General features: G+C 45.0%; 2 protein-coding genes across 9 annotated transcripts in view; one reads left to right on the forward strand and one right to left on the reverse strand.

The window, feature by feature from the left end:
• The window catches only part of LOC123762303 (C-type lectin domain family 4 member D), a 118,868-nt gene extending 113,920 nt beyond the window's left edge, over window positions 1–4,948 (forward strand). For all 7 annotated transcript variants that reach the window (XM_045748789.2, XM_069300794.1, XM_045748760.2 and 4 more), the window contains 3 exons: window positions 1,363–1,503; window positions 2,553–2,723; window positions 4,080–4,948. In XM_045748789.2, the coding sequence (XP_045604745.2) occupies window positions 1,363–1,503; window positions 2,553–2,723; window positions 4,080–4,330 (563 nt within the window). In that variant the 3' untranslated portion in view covers window positions 4,331–4,948. The remainder of the gene's footprint in view (window positions 1–1,362; window positions 1,504–2,552; window positions 2,724–4,079) is intronic.
• Window positions 4,949–7,625: 2,677 nt separating this feature from the next.
• LOC123762282 (C-type lectin domain family 4 member F) lies at window positions 7,626–17,911 on the reverse strand. 2 transcript variants are annotated; one of them, XM_045748712.2, is made up of 5 exons: window positions 17,165–17,911; window positions 15,902–16,084; window positions 12,196–12,300; window positions 9,739–9,906; window positions 7,626–8,519 (listed from the first exon to the last, which is right to left on the reverse strand). In XM_045748712.2, the coding sequence occupies exons 1-5, from the start codon at window positions 17,463–17,465 to the stop codon at window positions 8,272–8,274; spliced, it is 1,005 nt and encodes a 334-aa protein (XP_045604668.2). In that variant the 5' UTR covers window positions 17,466–17,911; the 3' UTR covers window positions 7,626–8,271. The 2 variants fall into 2 exon arrangements, with proteins under 2 accessions (XP_045604668.2, XP_045604675.2); XM_045748719.2 differs by having other exon boundaries at window positions 8,126–8,519; window positions 15,902–16,060; window positions 17,165–17,605.
• Window positions 17,912–18,352: the final 441 nt, after the last annotated feature.

Consider the following 18,352-nt stretch of genomic DNA (forward strand, 5'->3'; position numbering starts at 1 on the left):
GATGCCCACTATGTCTTCAATGCAGGGAAGCTAAAGAGAACCAAGTACTCCAAGAAAGTCTGGGAAAAGCTCAGAGAACTAGAAATTGAGGAGAGTAGACAGGCACTAAAGCCAACCAGAAAGGAATACACAAGAGTCAGAAGAGAAGGTGAGAGGCAATTTTGGGACGATGTTGCGGCAACTGCTAAGGACCTGGCAAATTGTTATATTGCCATGTAAGAAGAAAAAAAACAGCAGTGAGAGACTATGTAATCAAGTCGAGGAGACAGGGGGGTGGGGGGAGGGAAGAATTCTCACAGACAATTCTAAGGTATGTCAGTAACTTAACACAGTATTTCAGGCGCTTACAATAGAACCAACGTGGAGACCAAGGTTATGAGTTGGGAGGCCAGAAGAAACAATGGATGTCATTGTAGTCACTGTAGAAGAGATAAAAGAAAGTACTTGAAGGAACTAGCTGTGACAAAACCCACAGCCACTCCACCAAAAATGACAGTACTTATAGTAACTATTTGGTCGAAAGTACCAGTATGTAATGATGGAGCATCAAAAAGTTGACGTCTTGTATTATTGAACTTAGCCAATGGGAAACATTTTTTCTAATGGCAACATAAATATAGTACCTAACCTAACCTCTACTAGCAATCCTAGGCCTAAAACGTTATATTAGGCCTAATACAGTACATATGTGCTATACTAGGCCTAAAAAAATATATAAGCTTGATCTTTGGCTTCATTTTTCCAGACGCTGAAATCAAAAGTACAAAAAGTGAGCTTTTTAGTGATCCATCACTAAATATTGGTACTTTCAAGCAGATAGTTACTATAAGTACTATCATTTCTGGAGGTTGGGTTGCAAAATCAATGGAATTAGACATAATCTCACCATGGCTCCTGAAGGAGACTGCAAAAGTATTGTCACTCGTTAACTAAAACGTTCAACAACACGTTCAAGACAGGAAATCTCCCAGAATTCAAGAAAAAGAAATATGTAGTCGCAATATTAAACAAAAAAAGGTGGAGGGTTGGGGGAAGGGGGTAAGACAGGAGGCAGTACGTGTCTACACTGGAGACAGTGTAACTGGGAAGTATTCCGCGTAAAATACTTAAGGGTATGGCTTTAAGGACACATGTCTTGACACACATTTACATAAATCAAGCATTATGTATATTTCATGACATAAGACTTTGTTCATATCAAACTTTTAAGATATTGTTGGAACACACACTGAAAATATATAATTTCCTGACATGAATTAAGGGAGTAACCATTTTCAGAGATTAAGCTTCAGTCAGACATAGGGCTGGTAGCACGTGGTTTTCAGGGGTACATGGCTTCATATATGTGGCTTCCTTCATCAGGAAGTGAGTGGACGGTGGTGGATATGGCGGGCAACCTGACGGAGACGCTGCTGCATCTCATCGACACCATCCAGGAGAACACCAGAGCTCTCACACACCTCCAGCAGCAGCAGCAGCAGGGGCAGCAGGGGAGAGAAGAAGGTAAGGAGGAGGAGGATAGGAAGACAATGTTGAGTGGGGGGAGGATAGAAAAGGCAGGGAGGAAAGGTGGAGGAAAGGAAAGCAAAGCAGTCTAAAGCAAAGGCAAAGTAGAAGAGAGAGACAAAGAGGAGAAGGCAAGGTGAAGTAGGAGGAGGAGAGAAGATAAAGTAGAGGAGAAAAAGATGAAAGCAAGGTAAAGAGCAGAGCTGGAGGATGAATGGGCTAGCAGTCACGAGGGATACATTAGACAGGAAGAGAAGCAGTGGAAGGAGTATGGGTTAAGAGGGAGAGGTTAAGGAACGCGATAAGGAAGAAAGGTTGAAGAGAAGCATGGAGAGGCAGGAGGAAAGGAGGAAATATATGTTTTCAGAAGCAAGGAGGAGAGAGTTGGTCTTGCTGTGAGAAGAGGTGCAGGCCAAGGCTGAGTGCTGCGCCACACACAACCTCCTCCCCCCCACCCCCCCCACCCCCCCCCCCAGATTTATTACCACTAAAATATTATTTGCAAATAAAAATACATATACAAACGCTCATTAAAAATCGATTTGTCATTGAAGCTCGTACCAATCATCTTACAAAACGACAAACTAGCTTAAAATGCCATCGACATCCTTATTTTATTATAAAAGATTCGTGAATCAGTTCCAGTAATCGTCAAAACCAAATTCTGACTTTCCTTCAGTATAGTGCTAATAATCTTTAAATATATTACGGGTAAAACGACAGCTTTAATTGCTAAATATTTATTGAACACCTTCTTGGACACTGAAACATAAAGACATCACCTCATATACAACTCAACATAACGCAGTTAACCGATGAAAAATATACCAATGACTTCCCGCCAAACACACACCGAAACTACGACGTTGGTACAACGTTCGAACAAGTTTTAACACCACCTAACTAGTTATAACAACCAATATAGCAAGTTGTAACAACTTTCTAATACGTCATAAACACGTTAAGCCAAGATGTAACAACTTTATTACAAATTGTAACAAGCGGAAAATAGAGACAGTTACGGTTTGTGTTTCCTGGGTTTACAGGTGTAAAGTGTCCTCCGCCGTTTTCTATGCTGGGTTCGGAGTGCTTCTACGTGAACAAGTACCTGCGTGTGAGCTGGGGCGAGGCGCGCAGGTTCTGTCAGGGTCTCCTGGCGGACCTCGCCACGCCCAAAGACGTCAATAGCCTCCGGGGCATGCTCCTCGACAAGTTCCGTGAGTATGGAGGCTGTTCCGTAAGTGGGGCGGGTGTTCCGTAAGTATGGAGGGTGTTCCGTAAGTGGGGCGGGTGTTCCGTAAGTATGGAGGCTGTTCCGTAAGTGGGGCGGGTGTTCCGTAAGTATGGAGGCTGTTCCGTAAGTGAGGCGGGTGTTCCGTAAGTGGGGCGGGTGTTCCGTAAGTATGGAGGCTGTTCCGTAAGTGGGGCGGGTGTTCCGTAAGTATGGAGGCTGTTCCGTAAGTGGGGCGGGTGTTCCGTAAGTATGGAGGCTGTTCCGTAAGTGGGGCGGCTGTTCCATAAGTATGAATGTTGGGGATAACTGTCAAGGATTTATCCTCAGCATAAGGGTTTCTTAAGTATAAGGAATGCTCCGTAAATGTGAGCGTGTTCCAAGGGTCTGAATTAGCGGGTCAAATAAGATGATAGATCCTTATACAAAGTAAATTTAATTCCTTTTATTGACAAAATGTGTTTCTTGAACACTGAGGAGTGCTGACTGTGGCATCTGGCTGACACTGTGGGTTGACTGACATACTGACAAGGGCTATATAACACACTTACAACAAGAGGGTATATGGCACTGATAACAATAGGATATGACACAATGACAACAAGGGATATATGACACACTGACAGCAAGAGGCGTCTGGACCTGCACCACTGATTCTTTTGGTTCAACTCTTTTGGTCTCGTGTGCACATTCTGACAGGAAGGTTGTTGTCAATGGTTAAAACAGGACGGAATAATTGTTATCTTCTCTGCTCAGTGCAAGGGTTCTTGAAAGATAACGTAAAATAGAAAGATAATATCCATGGCGTATTGATCTTCCAGTTGTAAATGTTTCACTTTAAGATCCCAGCAATACAATCACATCTCCATATTGTTGAGATGTAGGCGCATTATAGAGCATAAGTCTCCTCATTTTATTCTGGTGCTAGTCATTCCAAAGTCATTATTTCTCGTACAACACTAACATCAAGAGTGCCAGAAGCTTTGAATCAATCCCAGTATATCACAGATGAACAATTATTCTTAGATTAAAATATGTCACTGCCCGCATATCCATTATGCTCTTGATTTAAATTGCCAATAATTTCAAAATTATTTTATAATCCTCATGTAAAATGTAAATTGGTCTCCAGTTTGGAAAAGGTGTAAATAATTTGTTTAATTATTAAAAGGTGCCCAATAGGAAAGATTACAGTAAGAGCTTAATTATCCCGTCATATTGTGCCACGCTGAGTTGTATATATAATTACCAGTCTCGGTATGTCAGCTCAGGTCCCCATCAATATCTGTTATCTCCCTGACTTGTGCAAGTGGGGCTCACCCCACACCTTCCTCTCCCTCAGCTGAGGACGACTGCCGCTTCTTTTGGCTCGGAGCCATAGAGACCACCATTGAGGGCGTGTGGGAGTGGGTGTCGAAGTCTCGAGTCATGAGGAGGGAGTGGGCGAGCGGCCAGCCCGACGGAGGCAACGAGAACTGCGCGGTGTTGAGCCGAGACGAGTTCCCAGCCCTGCACGACAGTCCCTGCTACGCTCACACCACCTTCATCTGCCAGAAGAGCACCATGGAGCCCGTCGTCCAGAACGCCCATTAGAGTGTCGGTAGTCCGACACCGGGAGGCCTGGTCGAGGGGACGCTAAGCCCCGGAAGCACCTCAAGGCTAAGGTAGAGCTGCCTCTCGCATGGGCGGTAATCAAGCTAATGTTCTCTGCTACGTCAGTGGTATAGTTCTGTTAGCACCGACCAAAGATACTTTGGGAAAGTGTTATACATATCTGTGAATGATATAGTGCTGAATACAACCTCATGTTCAGTCCGCCCAAATGTGCTGCAGTTGCTTTTTAATTCACTGGACTAGTTTTTATCTAGATGCTGAAGTAATCTACCGGGCAGAGAGATCCCGGTAACATATTCCATAAAGGCATCTGAGTCATCTAACTTAAGCTACGAACAAATTTCATTATGAGTGAATTTGGTCGTCTTGATTCCCGGTCGAATGTAACGTTATTTAACAGTGTCTCAAATTGTTTGGAGGCGACCTATGGAACCTGTATAATGGTAACTTTGGTTAACTCAATTGTGTATTGAGGTAATGTTTAAGACGAACCGTAGGAGTCCATGCCACACACACACACACACACACACACACACACACACACACACACACACACACACACACACACACACACACACACACACACACACACACACAGCACTACTGCCTGACCTGATGCTAAGACAACATGAGCATATCTAAACAGTGTGATAAGAGGGGGACACATCTACTTAACAGCTTTGTTCATGATGCAACTTAGTGGTACAGTAGTTTAGAACAATAATTACCTATGCCCATGTTTTCAAGTTTCTAATAAGCTTGAATATCTTGTGTAATTTTTGTGTAAATAAATATTTTATATTTAAACTCCTCATAAATAAACTCCTAAATAAACTCCTCATATTTTGTGTAAATAAAAGTCTTCTTACAAATTGTGGTCGTAATATGATCACAGTTTACAATTTATTTGATTATTTTTTTAACTTTATAATTAATAGAACCGCAAGGCAGAAAAATGTACGTGCATATGTATATATATATATATATATATATATATATATATATATATATATATATATATATATATATATATATATATATATATGCAGAATAACCACATGATGATATAGTGCTGAATACAACCTCATGTTCAGTCCGCCCAAATGTGATATATTAATAGGAGCTGCCTCGTATGGGCCAATAGGCCTTCTGCAGCTACCTTCTTTCTTTCCTCCACTTATTTTTGGTGGTCAGGTGATCTGCCCAGGCGGATATAAAGGTCTGATCAGCAATCTTATCTTCATTAGCCGAAAACGCGTTAAGCATTTTCTATTTTTCACATGTGGTTATTCTGCATACTTGGATCAGTGTTTTTGTGATCATTGTTGCATATATATATATATATATATATATATATATATATATATATATATATATATATATATATATATATATGGGGAGAGTTGAGGTTCTGTGGGAAGACTGACGAGAGTTCAACCCAAGAGTTAACATAAGGAATAGATAAGACTCAGTATCAGTGAGCAAAGGTCAGATAGAGTGCACATCCCATAGCCACACTCCTAGTGCGGTCTAGGAATGTGTACGGTATGGGATGTGACCATATTTGATGGTACCGACCACATGATCAGAGGAAATCCCACCGTTAGCATCCACATGGTATCTTTCCCATACCATAGCATGGGAAGCTAAAGAGATGAGGGATCCAGAAGTTGTTAAGTTACCCCTCAAGCTCCAGCCTCAGCACGTCACATTTTGACGCATACTTTACCTTGACGTAATGTCCCGTTTTCTGTTCGCGGGTCCTCTGGGAGGTTAGGATAAGGCACCTTAGTACGACAGCCCGCCAAACACACACCGAAACTACGACGTTGGTACAACGTTCGAACAAGTTTTAACACCTCCTAACCAGTTATAACAACCAATATAACAAGTTGTAACAACGTTCTAATACGTCATAAACACGTTAAGCCAAGATGTAACAACTTTATTACTAGTTATAACAAGCGGAAAATAGAGACAGTTTCGGTTTGTGTTTCCAGGGAGTTCCTAGAGGTTGGGAACGCTGGTGAGAACGGGCTTGTCTGTGACTCTGGTGAGTGGCAGAGTCTCTAGTCATCAGTGTTTCTAGATGTGGGTGAGTGTTAACAAGTCAGTGTGAGTTACCAGGAGGGTGTTAGTGTTGAGGCTGCTTGTGTGTGGTGCACATCTTCCCTAGCTCATGTATATGCTTTTGTGTATAGTATGTGGTGAAATATACCTATGAGGGTATGTGGAAAAGTTAGTGATGGGTGTATTGCAAAAGCCAAGTGGCTTTGAGGATAAGCCGGTGATGTGCAGCTGTAAAACGGGTTCAGGAAAAAAGCCAGGTAGCTAAGAAAGTCAGTGGCTTGGAAAAGCCAAAGGTTTCTTATAATTGTAGAACGGGTTAAGGAGGAAAAGCCATGTGAAGGTTGTAGGAAGAAGATAAGTGTGGATGTGGAGTGATCAATAAATATGTGATGTGGTGGTTGTCTCATGTGTGTTCCTAGTTAAATGTCTCGTTGTGGGTGAAAGTGGACGACTCAGTTTAATTACTAGTGGTCGTGTGAGTTCACGTCTTTGACACGTCAAGTTCATTAATTTCAAAGTAAGGTAAAGAGTACATCCGTTATCAGTGTACCTCATAACACCCTTTCCTTCAGTCTTAATAGTCTGGATTTGAATGTTATTATTTATCATCAGTTAATTATAGTAAATATTGTACCTCTTTGAACGTTCTTCAGTTTTAAGGTAAACTCTCCTGGTTTACCGCAGTCCAGCGCTCGCAGTTGCAAGCGTTAAATTATTGGATGGAACATTCCAGAAGTACATTAACACTCAAGTATTATTAAGGTCCCCCAAGCCGGAAATAAAGTAGTGGCAGCTTTCCTAGAGTAAAATAACACCAATTCTTCCCAGTGTGATAATAAAGGGCCAACAAGATAATAATTTTACCTTGAGGTTTTATAAGAACGCTGAACAATAGATTTACATTTGATAAGTTTAGATTCAAAACAGTTCTGGATAAACGTTGGTTTGGAAATCCCTATTTTCAAACGAATATCTACTCAGGTTTCGATGATTTGAGAAACAAATAACCGGGTAGCGATAGACAGGATCCCTGTTATTGTTTCAAGCGTAGGTTAGACACACATTCATGAGTTCGTTTGGGTGTCAATGGAAGTTGCCTTGCATGAGCCAATCGGCTTTCTGCAGTTTTCCTTAATTCTTATGTTTGTAAATAGTCTTATCCTGGAGAAAAAAGGTTGGATGTATCAAATAAAATTCTTCCTCGTCAATTTTAAATTCTCTTAAAGAAATCCTAATACTTATTTTTTGTAATAAATGCCTTAAACCTCAGCCATTGAAGCATGACCTTATCTCTCAGTCTGGTACACAGAACATCTCATAGAGGGCCGTATAATAATATAATTAAGACGTATTGTATTTCCCACGCATTATTTGTATGTAAACAAATACACTTGTGTTGATGTGGGTGGTGAAGTCAGACGTCGTCGTGTTGATGTGGGTGGTGAAGTCAGACGTCGTTGTGTTGATGTGGGTGGTGAAGTCAGACGTCGTCGTGTTGATGTGGGTGGTGAAGTCAGACGTCGTCGTGTTGATGTGGGTGGTGAAGGCAGACGTCGTTGTGTTGATGTGGGTGGTGAAGGCAGACGTCGTCGTGTTGATGTGGGTGGTGAAGTCAGACGTCGTCGTGTTGATGTGGGTGGTGAAGTCAGACGTCGTTGTGTTGATGTGGGTGGTGAAGTCAGACGTCGTCGTGTTGATGTGGGTGGTGAAGCCAGACGTCGTCGTGTTGATGTGGGTGGTGAAGTCAGACGTCGTCGTGTTGATGTGGGTGGTGAAGCCAGACGTCGTCGTGTTGATGTGGGTGGTGAAGTCAGACGTCGTCGTGTTGAGAAGAATCAAAGGTCTCCGAGTCAACAGTGGAGGTCCCGCTGGCAGATGAACTCCCTCTTCTTCCAGCAGGAGTAGTCGTCGAGGGGCGGACGGTTGTTCTCCACGGTCACCAGCGCCAGACAGTCCTGGACTTGGCCGCTACGACTCGTGTTACTGGGCTGCCCCGCCCGCCAGTCACCGTCTCTCACAGCCCGACCCGACGACCACCTCCAGTCACCTTCAGAGAGCTCGTCGGAAGCCCCCAGCCAGTAGCGCTTGTTGGCACCACCTGCAGGAGAAGGGAGGTCAGGCCAAGACACGCTCCAGTCAGTCTGCAAATCTTTCTAAGAAAAACACACTTCGTTTATTTTTGTAACCAACTCTTTGAACAAGAGAACCCAATAGTCAAACCTTATGAACAAAATATTGTTTCCAGTTGAGCGCGGGTTTGAACAAGAACACTGTGGTTTCAGTTCTTAAAGATGACAGTGCATATGAAGCTACGTAATATATATATGAAACAAAAATGCTTAACAGATTCATATTAATTCATTCTACTAACATTTTCAGCCATCCAGGATTGAGTGATGCACTACCAATGGTGGGTTACATCTCTTAACTTCCACTTATAAAGAGCCATAGATCAAAACTGCCAATCTCGAAGATCTGGCACAGAGAGTCGCACACATCATGGGGGATTACGGGGGACAGCTGCCAATCATGGGGAGTCTAAGGGTGAAAAATACCAATCATAGAAATCTAATGGTAACAGAGATCAATCGAGAAGAGCTGCCACTGACAACTACCAATCAGGAAGAGTTGCAACTAGGATATACCCTCCACCAATCAGGAAGATCTGCCGGGGAGTTAGTGGAATCTAGACTCACCCCCATTCCAGTGGAAGAGGACAAGAGCCAAGGCCTACCCCCACATGTGACAAAGACAACTATGTCAACAACCAGGGGAAACATCGTCATGCATATTGTAGTAGGCATCCATCAGTCTCAGGAGACTATGGAGTTGCGCTCTGATGTCGACCTGGTCTGGAGTGGCCTCACCAGGGCGCAAAGCCAGGGTGGGTGGATTCGGGGAAGAAGCTGTTACCCAGGCAGCAGGCCGCCCCCCCCCCCCCCCACCTCCTCTCCACGGCGCTGACAGTCTCCAATGGAAAGGCATACGCCAATACGATTGGTTCCAGCGCCGTCGCAGGAACTGTGAGTTCCTGCGACGGTGTATACTCCACTCTGCGACGGTGTACAGTGAGGTATACTCACTGTACACCGTAGCAGAGAGTGTGGAGGTATATTCACTGTACACCGCAGCAGAGAGTGGAGATATACTCACTGTACACCGCAGCAGAGAGTGGAGGTATACTCACTGTACACCGCAGCAGAGAGTGGAGGTATACTCACTGTACACCGCAGCAGAGAATGGAGTATACTCACTGTACACCGCAGCAGAGAATGGAGTATACTCACTGTACACCGCAGCAGTGGAGGTATACTCACTGAAGGCCCTGATGATAGCAGCGAGGGCGGTGACGTTGGCAGGTTCAGCCAGGGTGGACTGCATCTCCTGGCACACGGAAGAGGCACCGTGCCACCCCAGCTTCCTCTTGTGGCTCAGGTAGAGGCACTCTTCTCCCAGCACCAGGAACGGCTCGCTGCACCGCCTCGCTAGGGTAAGCAGAGGTTACCTCAGTGTGGTGGGACCTGGGGCTACCTTAAGGTAGGAGGGGTGATCTTACTAACGTAGGTAGGGGAGTGAAACTTGGAAGATTACACGGGGGGAGGGGGTGGAACTTGGTAAGGGAGGCAGGGGGTGGAACTTGGTAAGGGAGGCAGGGGGTGGAACTTGGTAAGGGAGGCAGGGGGTGGAACTTGGTAAGGGAGGCAGGGAACTTAACTTAACAAGGGAGGCAGGGTGTATGTAACTTACTGAGATATTTTTGGATTTAGAGGTGGCAAGTCATAACTGGCAAACTTAACATATATAACAAACTCAAAAAATACGACAAAAAAAAAGAATTTAAATTGTCAAAAATTGTCAAAAATAATTTCATACTTAAAATAGAGAAAGGAAGGAAACTATCAGGGGAAAAGCACCAAGCCATTTCGGCTATATAGTACTGGGAAGGGGTCAGGATAAGGATTTGGGATGGGACTGGGGGAAGGATTGGTACCCAACCACTTGGACGTTCGGGGGATTGAACGCCGACCTGCATGAAGCAAGACCGTCGCTCTACCGTCCAGCCCAAGTGGTTGAGAGAACTAAGAGAACTGACACTTCGCTGAAATCTCTATGGAGAAGTTCATGGCCCTGTGTGATGATATTCATTCTGCACGATGGGGGACTTTTAATATCCTACCTACCTCTTAACACACACTATGTAACCCTTCATATTATTTGTTTTGTCGGGGACACGAAGCCCGTGTATATTTATACTTTAGGCTAGTATCATGACTCCATGGTTGACCTACTGACCTTTCCCTGGATGCAACCGCAAATCAGTTAACTAACTCTTGGGTACATATTTACTGCTAGGTAAATAGGCATTAGGTGAAAGGAAACATGTCCATCCATTTCTCTCCCAACAGTGAATCGAACCTGGGATCCTACGATTGTGAGTGGAGAACGTAGCCAGCTGCACTACGAGACCATTGGAGTATAGTATAATCTTGGGTACCTGAATCATGTCTCACTTGTACCGTGTGCCTAAATATGTTATTGGAAACAAATGGAGTACATGACGGACAGAAAACTGTCACAGTCCAGCCCGTCCACCTAAGGTTTCCCAACGTCTTGAAACTGTTGTACTAGAGTGCCCTCATCCTAGCCTACCAGAGGACCCAAAACAGAAAACGGGACTTTTGATTATATGAGTGGGATTGGGTAGATATAAATAGGAGCTGCCTCGTATGGGCCAATAGGCCTTCTGCAGTTACCTTTATTCTTATGTTCAACTACAGAAGTCGGAAAGATAGAAAGATTTGAGAGTTGATCTATGGCACTTGAAACACACACAGGCAGGGAAACACCGGCAATACATATATACAACATAGCTGGCAAACATTAGAATGACGCTTAGAAACCTAACTCGGGGCTCTTTCAAGACAGTCTACACAGCCTTGTTATACCTAGGCTGGAATATTCCACACTGGCCCGGGGTATCCGCACCTTGTGAAGAATAAAATCAAAATTGAAAACGTGCAGAGCTTTGCAACAATGCTGGTGCCAGAGCTAAGAGGGTTAAGCTATGACTAGGTTATCTTGAGGTTATCTTGAGATGATTTCGGGGCTTTAGTGTCCCCACGGCCCGGTCCTCGACCAAGCCTCCACCCCCAGGAAGCAGCCCGTGACAGCTGACTAACACCCAGGTACCTATTTTACTGCTAGGTAACAGGGGCATAGAGTGAAAGAAATTCTGCCCATTGTTTCTCGCCGGCGCCCGGGACCACAGGATCACAAGTCCAGTGTGCTGTCCGCTCGGCCGACCGGCTCCCTTTACAGGAAGTAGATATCACAACCCAAGAAGACAGAAAAAAAAGAGAGAATATGATCACAACACACAAGATACTGATGGGATTTGACAAGGTGGACAAGAACAGTCCCTTTAAAGTGAGAGAAAGTAGGATGAGAAGACATAGAAGCTGGAGACGCAAATGAGTCGAAGAAATACAGATAAAAAGCCAGGAGTCCCGCGGCCTAGCATACAACATTCGTGATTCATATTCCATAGATCCAGGTGCAGTTCCCAGCCGAGATAAACAATTGGGCAGTATCTTTCACTTGATACCTTTGTTCACCTTGCAGTAAATAGGTACCCGAGAGACGGCTAAAAATATGATAGATATGATATAAAAAATAGGTTGGTAGTTTCTTCAGTTGATAACCGACGGCAAGAAAGGCGGGGCCGAAGAGCTAAACCTGTGGGTGGTGTAGGCAGACCTGGACGCAGTACAGACCTTGGTGGGGGTGAGCGGTTGTCTCTCTCTGCATGCGGAGCTTCTCAAGGCGACCACGCTGCCTCTCCATCTCCACGGTCAGCGACTGTAGCACCTTCCCCACGGCTGCAACGGTACGGTGGCCACGGCCTGGTGTTACTGGCTACCACAGTGTCTCACACACACACACACGCACGCACACACACACACACACACACACACACACACACACACACACACACACACACACACACACACACACACACACACACACACACACACACACACACAGGAAGAGTTTGAAATTACGAGAGAGGAGGTCAAGAGACACCTGCTGGATCTGGATGTTAGAAAGGCTGTTGGTCCAGACGGGATCTCGCCATGGGTACTGAAAGAGTGTGCAGAGGCACTTTGCTTGCCACTCTCCATAGTGTATAGTAGGTCACTGGAGACAGGAGACCTACCAGAAATATGGAAGACGGTGAATGTGGTCCCAATATACAAAAAGGGCGACAGGCAAGAGGCACTGAACTACAGGCCAGTATCCTTGACTTGTATACCATGCAAGGTGATGGAGAAGATCGTGAGAAAAAACCTGGTAGCACATCTGGAGAGAAGGGACTTCGTGACAAATCGACAACATGGGTTCAGGGAGGGTAAATCTTGCCGGACAGGCTTAATAGAATTCTATGACCAGGTGACACAGATTAAGCAAGAAAGAGAGGGCTGGGCGGACTGCATTTTCTTGGATTGTCGGAAAGCCTTTGACACAGTACCGCATAAGAGGCTGGTACATACGCTGGAGAGACAGGCAGGTGTAGCTGGTAAGGTGCTCCAGTGGATAAGGGAGTACCTAAGCAATAGAAAGCAGAGAGTTACGGTGAGGGGTGAGACCTCTGATTGGCGTGAAGTCACCAGTGGAGTCCCACAGGGCTCTGTACTCGGTCCTATCTTGTTTCTGATATATGTAAATGATCTCCCGGAGGGTATAGATTCATTTCTCTCAATGTTTGCGGATGATGCCAAAATTATGAGAAGGATTAAGACAGAAGAGGACTGTTTGAGGCTTCAAGAAGACCTAGACAAACTGAAGGAATGGTCGAACAAGTGGTTATTAGAGTTCAACCCAACCAAATGTAATGTAATGAAGATAGGTGTAGGGAGCAGGAGGCCAAATACAAGGTATCATCTGGGAGAGGAAATCCTTCAGGAGTCAGAGAAAGAAAAAGACTTGGGAGTTAATATCACGCCAGACCTGTCTCCTGCAGCACATATCAAGAGGATAACATCAGCGGCATATGCCAGGCTGGCCAACATACGAACGGCATTCAGAAATTTGTGCAATGAATCATTCAGAACTTTGTATACCACATATGTCAGGCCAATTCTGGAGTATGCAGCCCCAGCATGGAGTCCATATCTAGTCAAGGATAAGACTAAACTGGAAAAGGTTCAAAGATTTGCCACCAGACTAGTACCTGAGCTGAGAGGTATGAGCTACGATGAGAGACTGCGGGAATTGATCCTCACTTCGCTGGAAGACAGAAGAGTTAGGGGGACATGATCACTACATTCAAGATTCTCAAGGGAATTGATAGGGTAGATAAAGACAGGCTATTTAACACAAGGGGCACACGCACAAGGGGACACAGGTGGAAACTGAGCGCCCAAATGAGCCACAGAGATATTAGAAAGAACTTTTTTAGTGTCAGAGTGGTTGACAAATGGAAAGCATTAGGCAGTGATGTGGTGGAGGCTGACTCCATACACAGTTTCAAGTGTAGATATGATAGAGCCCAATAGGCTCAGGAACCTGTACATTAGTTGATTGACGGTTGAGAGGCGGGACCAAAGAGCCAGAGCTCAACCCCCGCAAACAACTAGGTGAGTACAACTAGGTGAGTACACACACACACACACACACACACACACACACACACACACACACACACACACACACACACACACACACACACACAGTAAGGTGGAGAAGGTGCAGCGGCATGCTATAAAATGGCTTCCGAACTGAAAAACAAGAGTTACGAGGAGGGACTACAGACATTAAACATGCCAAAACAAGAAGGTAGAAGAAAATGAGGTGATATGATCACAACATACAAAATTCTACCAGGAATCGACCAAATTGACAAGGAGGAATTCTTTAAACTAGCAACATCTCGAAAAAGAGGACACAGGTTCAAGCTAAGGAAACAAAGGTGCCGAAAAAACATTAGGAAGTTTTCTTTTGCTTAGAGTGGTAGACGTTTGGAACAAACTAAGGGAGAGAGTTCTGGGAAGACGGGACACCACTAGCGTAGCTCTCATCCTGTAACTACAATTAGGCAATTACACACACACACGGGGGGGGGGGGGGGGTTCGCGGTTGAATGGACAGCGCTCGGGGGTCGTTGTACTAAGGGGCCCGGGTTTGATTCCCGGCCGAGGCGAAAACAAATGGGTAATTTCTTTCCCCCTGATGCGTCTGTTCACCTCGCAGTAAACAGGTACCTGGGAGTCAGACAGCTGCTACGGGCTGCTTCCTATAGATGTATGCGCGTGTGCCAGAGAAATACATGTAGTAGACATAATAGAGGAAAAATTAGATTGGTTAGAAAGACGGGGATCAAGAGCTAATAACTCGATCCTGCAGACACAAATAGTAAATAAACACACACACACACAGTGGGGTAGACTGATTGAGTTGAACCTAATTACACTTGAAGAAATAGTACACTCATTGAGCAGTAGCTAAATGAGAAAAGACGCGCATGGAATTAAGCTAGCCTCTGGGAAGAGCCCAGACACGTGAAGACACACATCAGTGTGAGGGCGGTAAGCAACTGCAAGGAACTACATGAGGTGGTCATTTTAGGGGCTTCATCTATCCGTAGTCTTCCCAAACAAATATGACGGTAAACAAAATGGTCGGGAGACGACGCATTTTGTTTCTGCCACAGACGTGGCCACACATTTACAAAGCTGGCATCATATAAACATTTGTTTCTGTCCTCCGTGGACAGGGTTAGAGATCTGTTAAACATTATGCGACCGACAGTTGGAAAAACGGGACCTGGGGATGTAAAGCCTGGTCCCTCGGACTGTGTTAGCCAAGAGCTGTTAAGAACGCACACACAAGCAAGCAAGACAAATACACATAACCCACAACACACAGTGAACATGACCCCGCTGTCCAAACCCCAACTGCTCTGGACGAACATTTGTGCATCAACATTTAACGTGATGAAGGGGGAGGGGGTGGAACTGCATCTCCTACTAATTTAGTGTACTCGAGTGTACATTAAATTACCAGTGGTACCCAGGAAATAAGTGGCACAAATATCCCCAAATATTACAAATTAAAAGTATGAGCGGGTATTATCAGACATTTCAGCATCCAGGGGCCAGATTCGCGAAAGCACTTACGCAAGCACTTACGAACCTGTACATCTTTTCTCAATCTTTGGCGGCTTTGTTTCCAATTATTAAACAGTTAATGAGCTCCCAAGCACAAGGAGGCTGTTTATAACAATAACAACAGTTGAATGGGAAGTTTTCTTGCTTGTAAACTGTTTAATAAATGTAACCAAAGCCGTCAAAGATTGAGGAAAGATGTACACGTTCGTAAGTGTTTGCGTAACTGTTTTCGTGAATCTGGCCCCTGGTCATTATTACTGCCATTCCCCCAAACTACCAACCTGACGAAGGTCTGCTCCATCCCCCGGCTCACCTGGTGCGGGTTGCTTCTTCATCCGACGGTGCACAATCGCCTCCTGAAGGCCCACCACGGACTCTTGAAGGGGTACGAACCCGGAGGAGAGAGACTCTGGGGCATCTCTTACTGGCCGGTTCGTACACCCGTTGGGCTCCTCTGCCTCAACGGGACCTTCTGTGGAGAGGTGGTGAGGCTGAGCTGTGAGGCAGAGTTGAGAGGGAGGTGTGAGGGGAGAGCACAGGAGGGGCGAGGGAGCAAAACAATTAATCTATCGGCCAACAACCTGTCCTCTTAAAAAGAACGTCACTTTTGGCCGTTTTCCCGTATGGCCGAATTTGGACGTAATTTGAAAATGAAAAAAAAAATTAAAATAAATTTGGGATTTTTTTTCAACAACAGTAAGTTAAGGGTCCTCTGATAGGTTAGGTGGGCAGGAAATTCTCATAAAGTTTCAAAACGTTATGAAAAACGTTAATTTAAAGTGTCCTCTCATAACCTCTGCGTGTACACCAGACGACTCAAATAGAAAACGGAACAGAACGTCACTTTTGTGAGTCGATTTCATTTCAAATTACGTCCAAATTTAGCCATAGCGCGCATACCAGCCAAAAGTGACGTTATTTTTAAGAGAACGGGTTGTGCCATGATCCATCTGTCTTGAACCATGTCAGTACATCAGAGGCCCTTCAATGGCGGTGAGGTGTCTGTGACCTTACTGTTATGTACATGGTCATTCTTCTCAAGGTTACTCACCTGGCCTAATCTGGTAGACAACCTGAAGTTGGCAACCACAACACCACTCCAACACCAATCATCGTTCCTAAGCTGACTCGCATTTGGAATATGTTTGCTTGTAAACTATATATTTGTGAAATCAAGTCAATCGTCCATTTTGGAGGCTCCGGCAGACAGCTGGCTCCTTCATCTAGTAACTAATATTATCGTAGCTTTTATATTAATTGTATACTTATCCAAATGTATAATAATCAGTTCATTAAATAAACCCGTATTTAGGGTCTGGCTTTAAAAAGAGCTAATGAAGGATTAGAGTTTCTGGCCCATGTTATTCACTTAGCAGCAGGACTGCTAATATAAATGAACTTTATATTTTGTTTAAAAACAGAACTAAGACATAGAGATAAAATGATGAAAGACAGAGCACTGTATCTTTCTTTGCCGTCAGTGAGGCACATATTAGCTTCATAAATCTTATAACTTAAATTGAAGGCCAATTAACACTTTGCCTCAACCCGAGAGTAATTACGTCTGTATCTGTACCTGTTGGTTGCTGACGTCGGTGGAGAGTTTTAGCGAGGTTTTCATTGATGTCATTGATGGTGCGAAGGTTGTGTGAGAGCAGTGTGTGGAGGTGGTCGTCACGCCTGAGGGAGGCCCAGTGGGTGTCGTCGGGGTTGTGGGACCCCACCAGCAGCAGTAGGCTGGCCAGCATCAGTGGGTTCTGCAGCAGGCTGGGGTGGAGTTGAGGTGGTTGAGGCAGGGGAGGCTGCAGGTGTGGACTATGGGTGGGCAGGACGGTATTGATGTGCTGTAAAGAGGCGGGACCTGCGGGAGTCTTCATGGCAACTATGGCAGGTGAACACACTTAACCGAACGATGTAGGTTTTTGTCATGAAGATGAACCAAACACGCTGGAAACAATACAAGCTGCTCCTGGAAACTCAGATGAATTAAGTCACCAAGGTGCTGAGGATACTCTTGTGTTATATAATGCCTGGTTGAGTTCTGTTAGACCCGAGACGGCTTCTCGAGATACACAATGACACTTGGCGGATACATTGTAGACGCTCTGATTAAATTTGTAAAATTTGTCTAATCCTGTGGAGGCTGCCAGTCCTGCTAGGGAGTCGAGAGCAGGTGAAGAGGGCTGGTGGATGACTAGCGGCTGACACTCTGCTGGCACCCTGCTGGCACCCTGCTGGCCTCGTTGGACACTGGCGGAGACACAGCTGACGTAACAGCGTCCTCGCTCGGTGCACCCGGGAGGATGACACACGCACTCATACTGAATCATTTTGAAAATCCCTTGAAGGATAGCTTCAGAGAGGAAATGTTTGTTAGAATTATAGAGGCGGCCGGGTATCCCGGGCGCCACATTGGTGTTTTCCCAGAGGGCGGTGCAGAGGCCGCCTTGTGGAACACTAAGGTGGAACTTCCAGTTGTTGCATTATATGTCAAATTGTACAAATGTAGATAAATAATTTGCAACATCTTATAAACTGCGTTTGATACATGTTTGTTCCTTGTGTTGAGCTGCCTTGGACGTCGGTGTGTGGTGTAACGTACCCAGCCCAGACCTCCAGTCCGGCCCTCTCCTCAGCGCTGGTGGAGCTGGCTAACTCTTCCTATCTCTTGTGTCCCGCCCTCTTCCGGGCAACGTCATACACAAAGTGGTTCTGCCTCGTAAATGCTCACCATCTACAGTCGGCTCATTGCCAAAAAAATTGG

Source organism: Procambarus clarkii, chromosome 5, assembly GCF_040958095.1.
Source record: "Procambarus clarkii isolate CNS0578487 chromosome 5, FALCON_Pclarkii_2.0, whole genome shotgun sequence".
In the NCBI taxonomy this organism is placed as follows: Eukaryota; Metazoa; Arthropoda; class Malacostraca; order Decapoda; family Cambaridae; genus Procambarus; species Procambarus clarkii.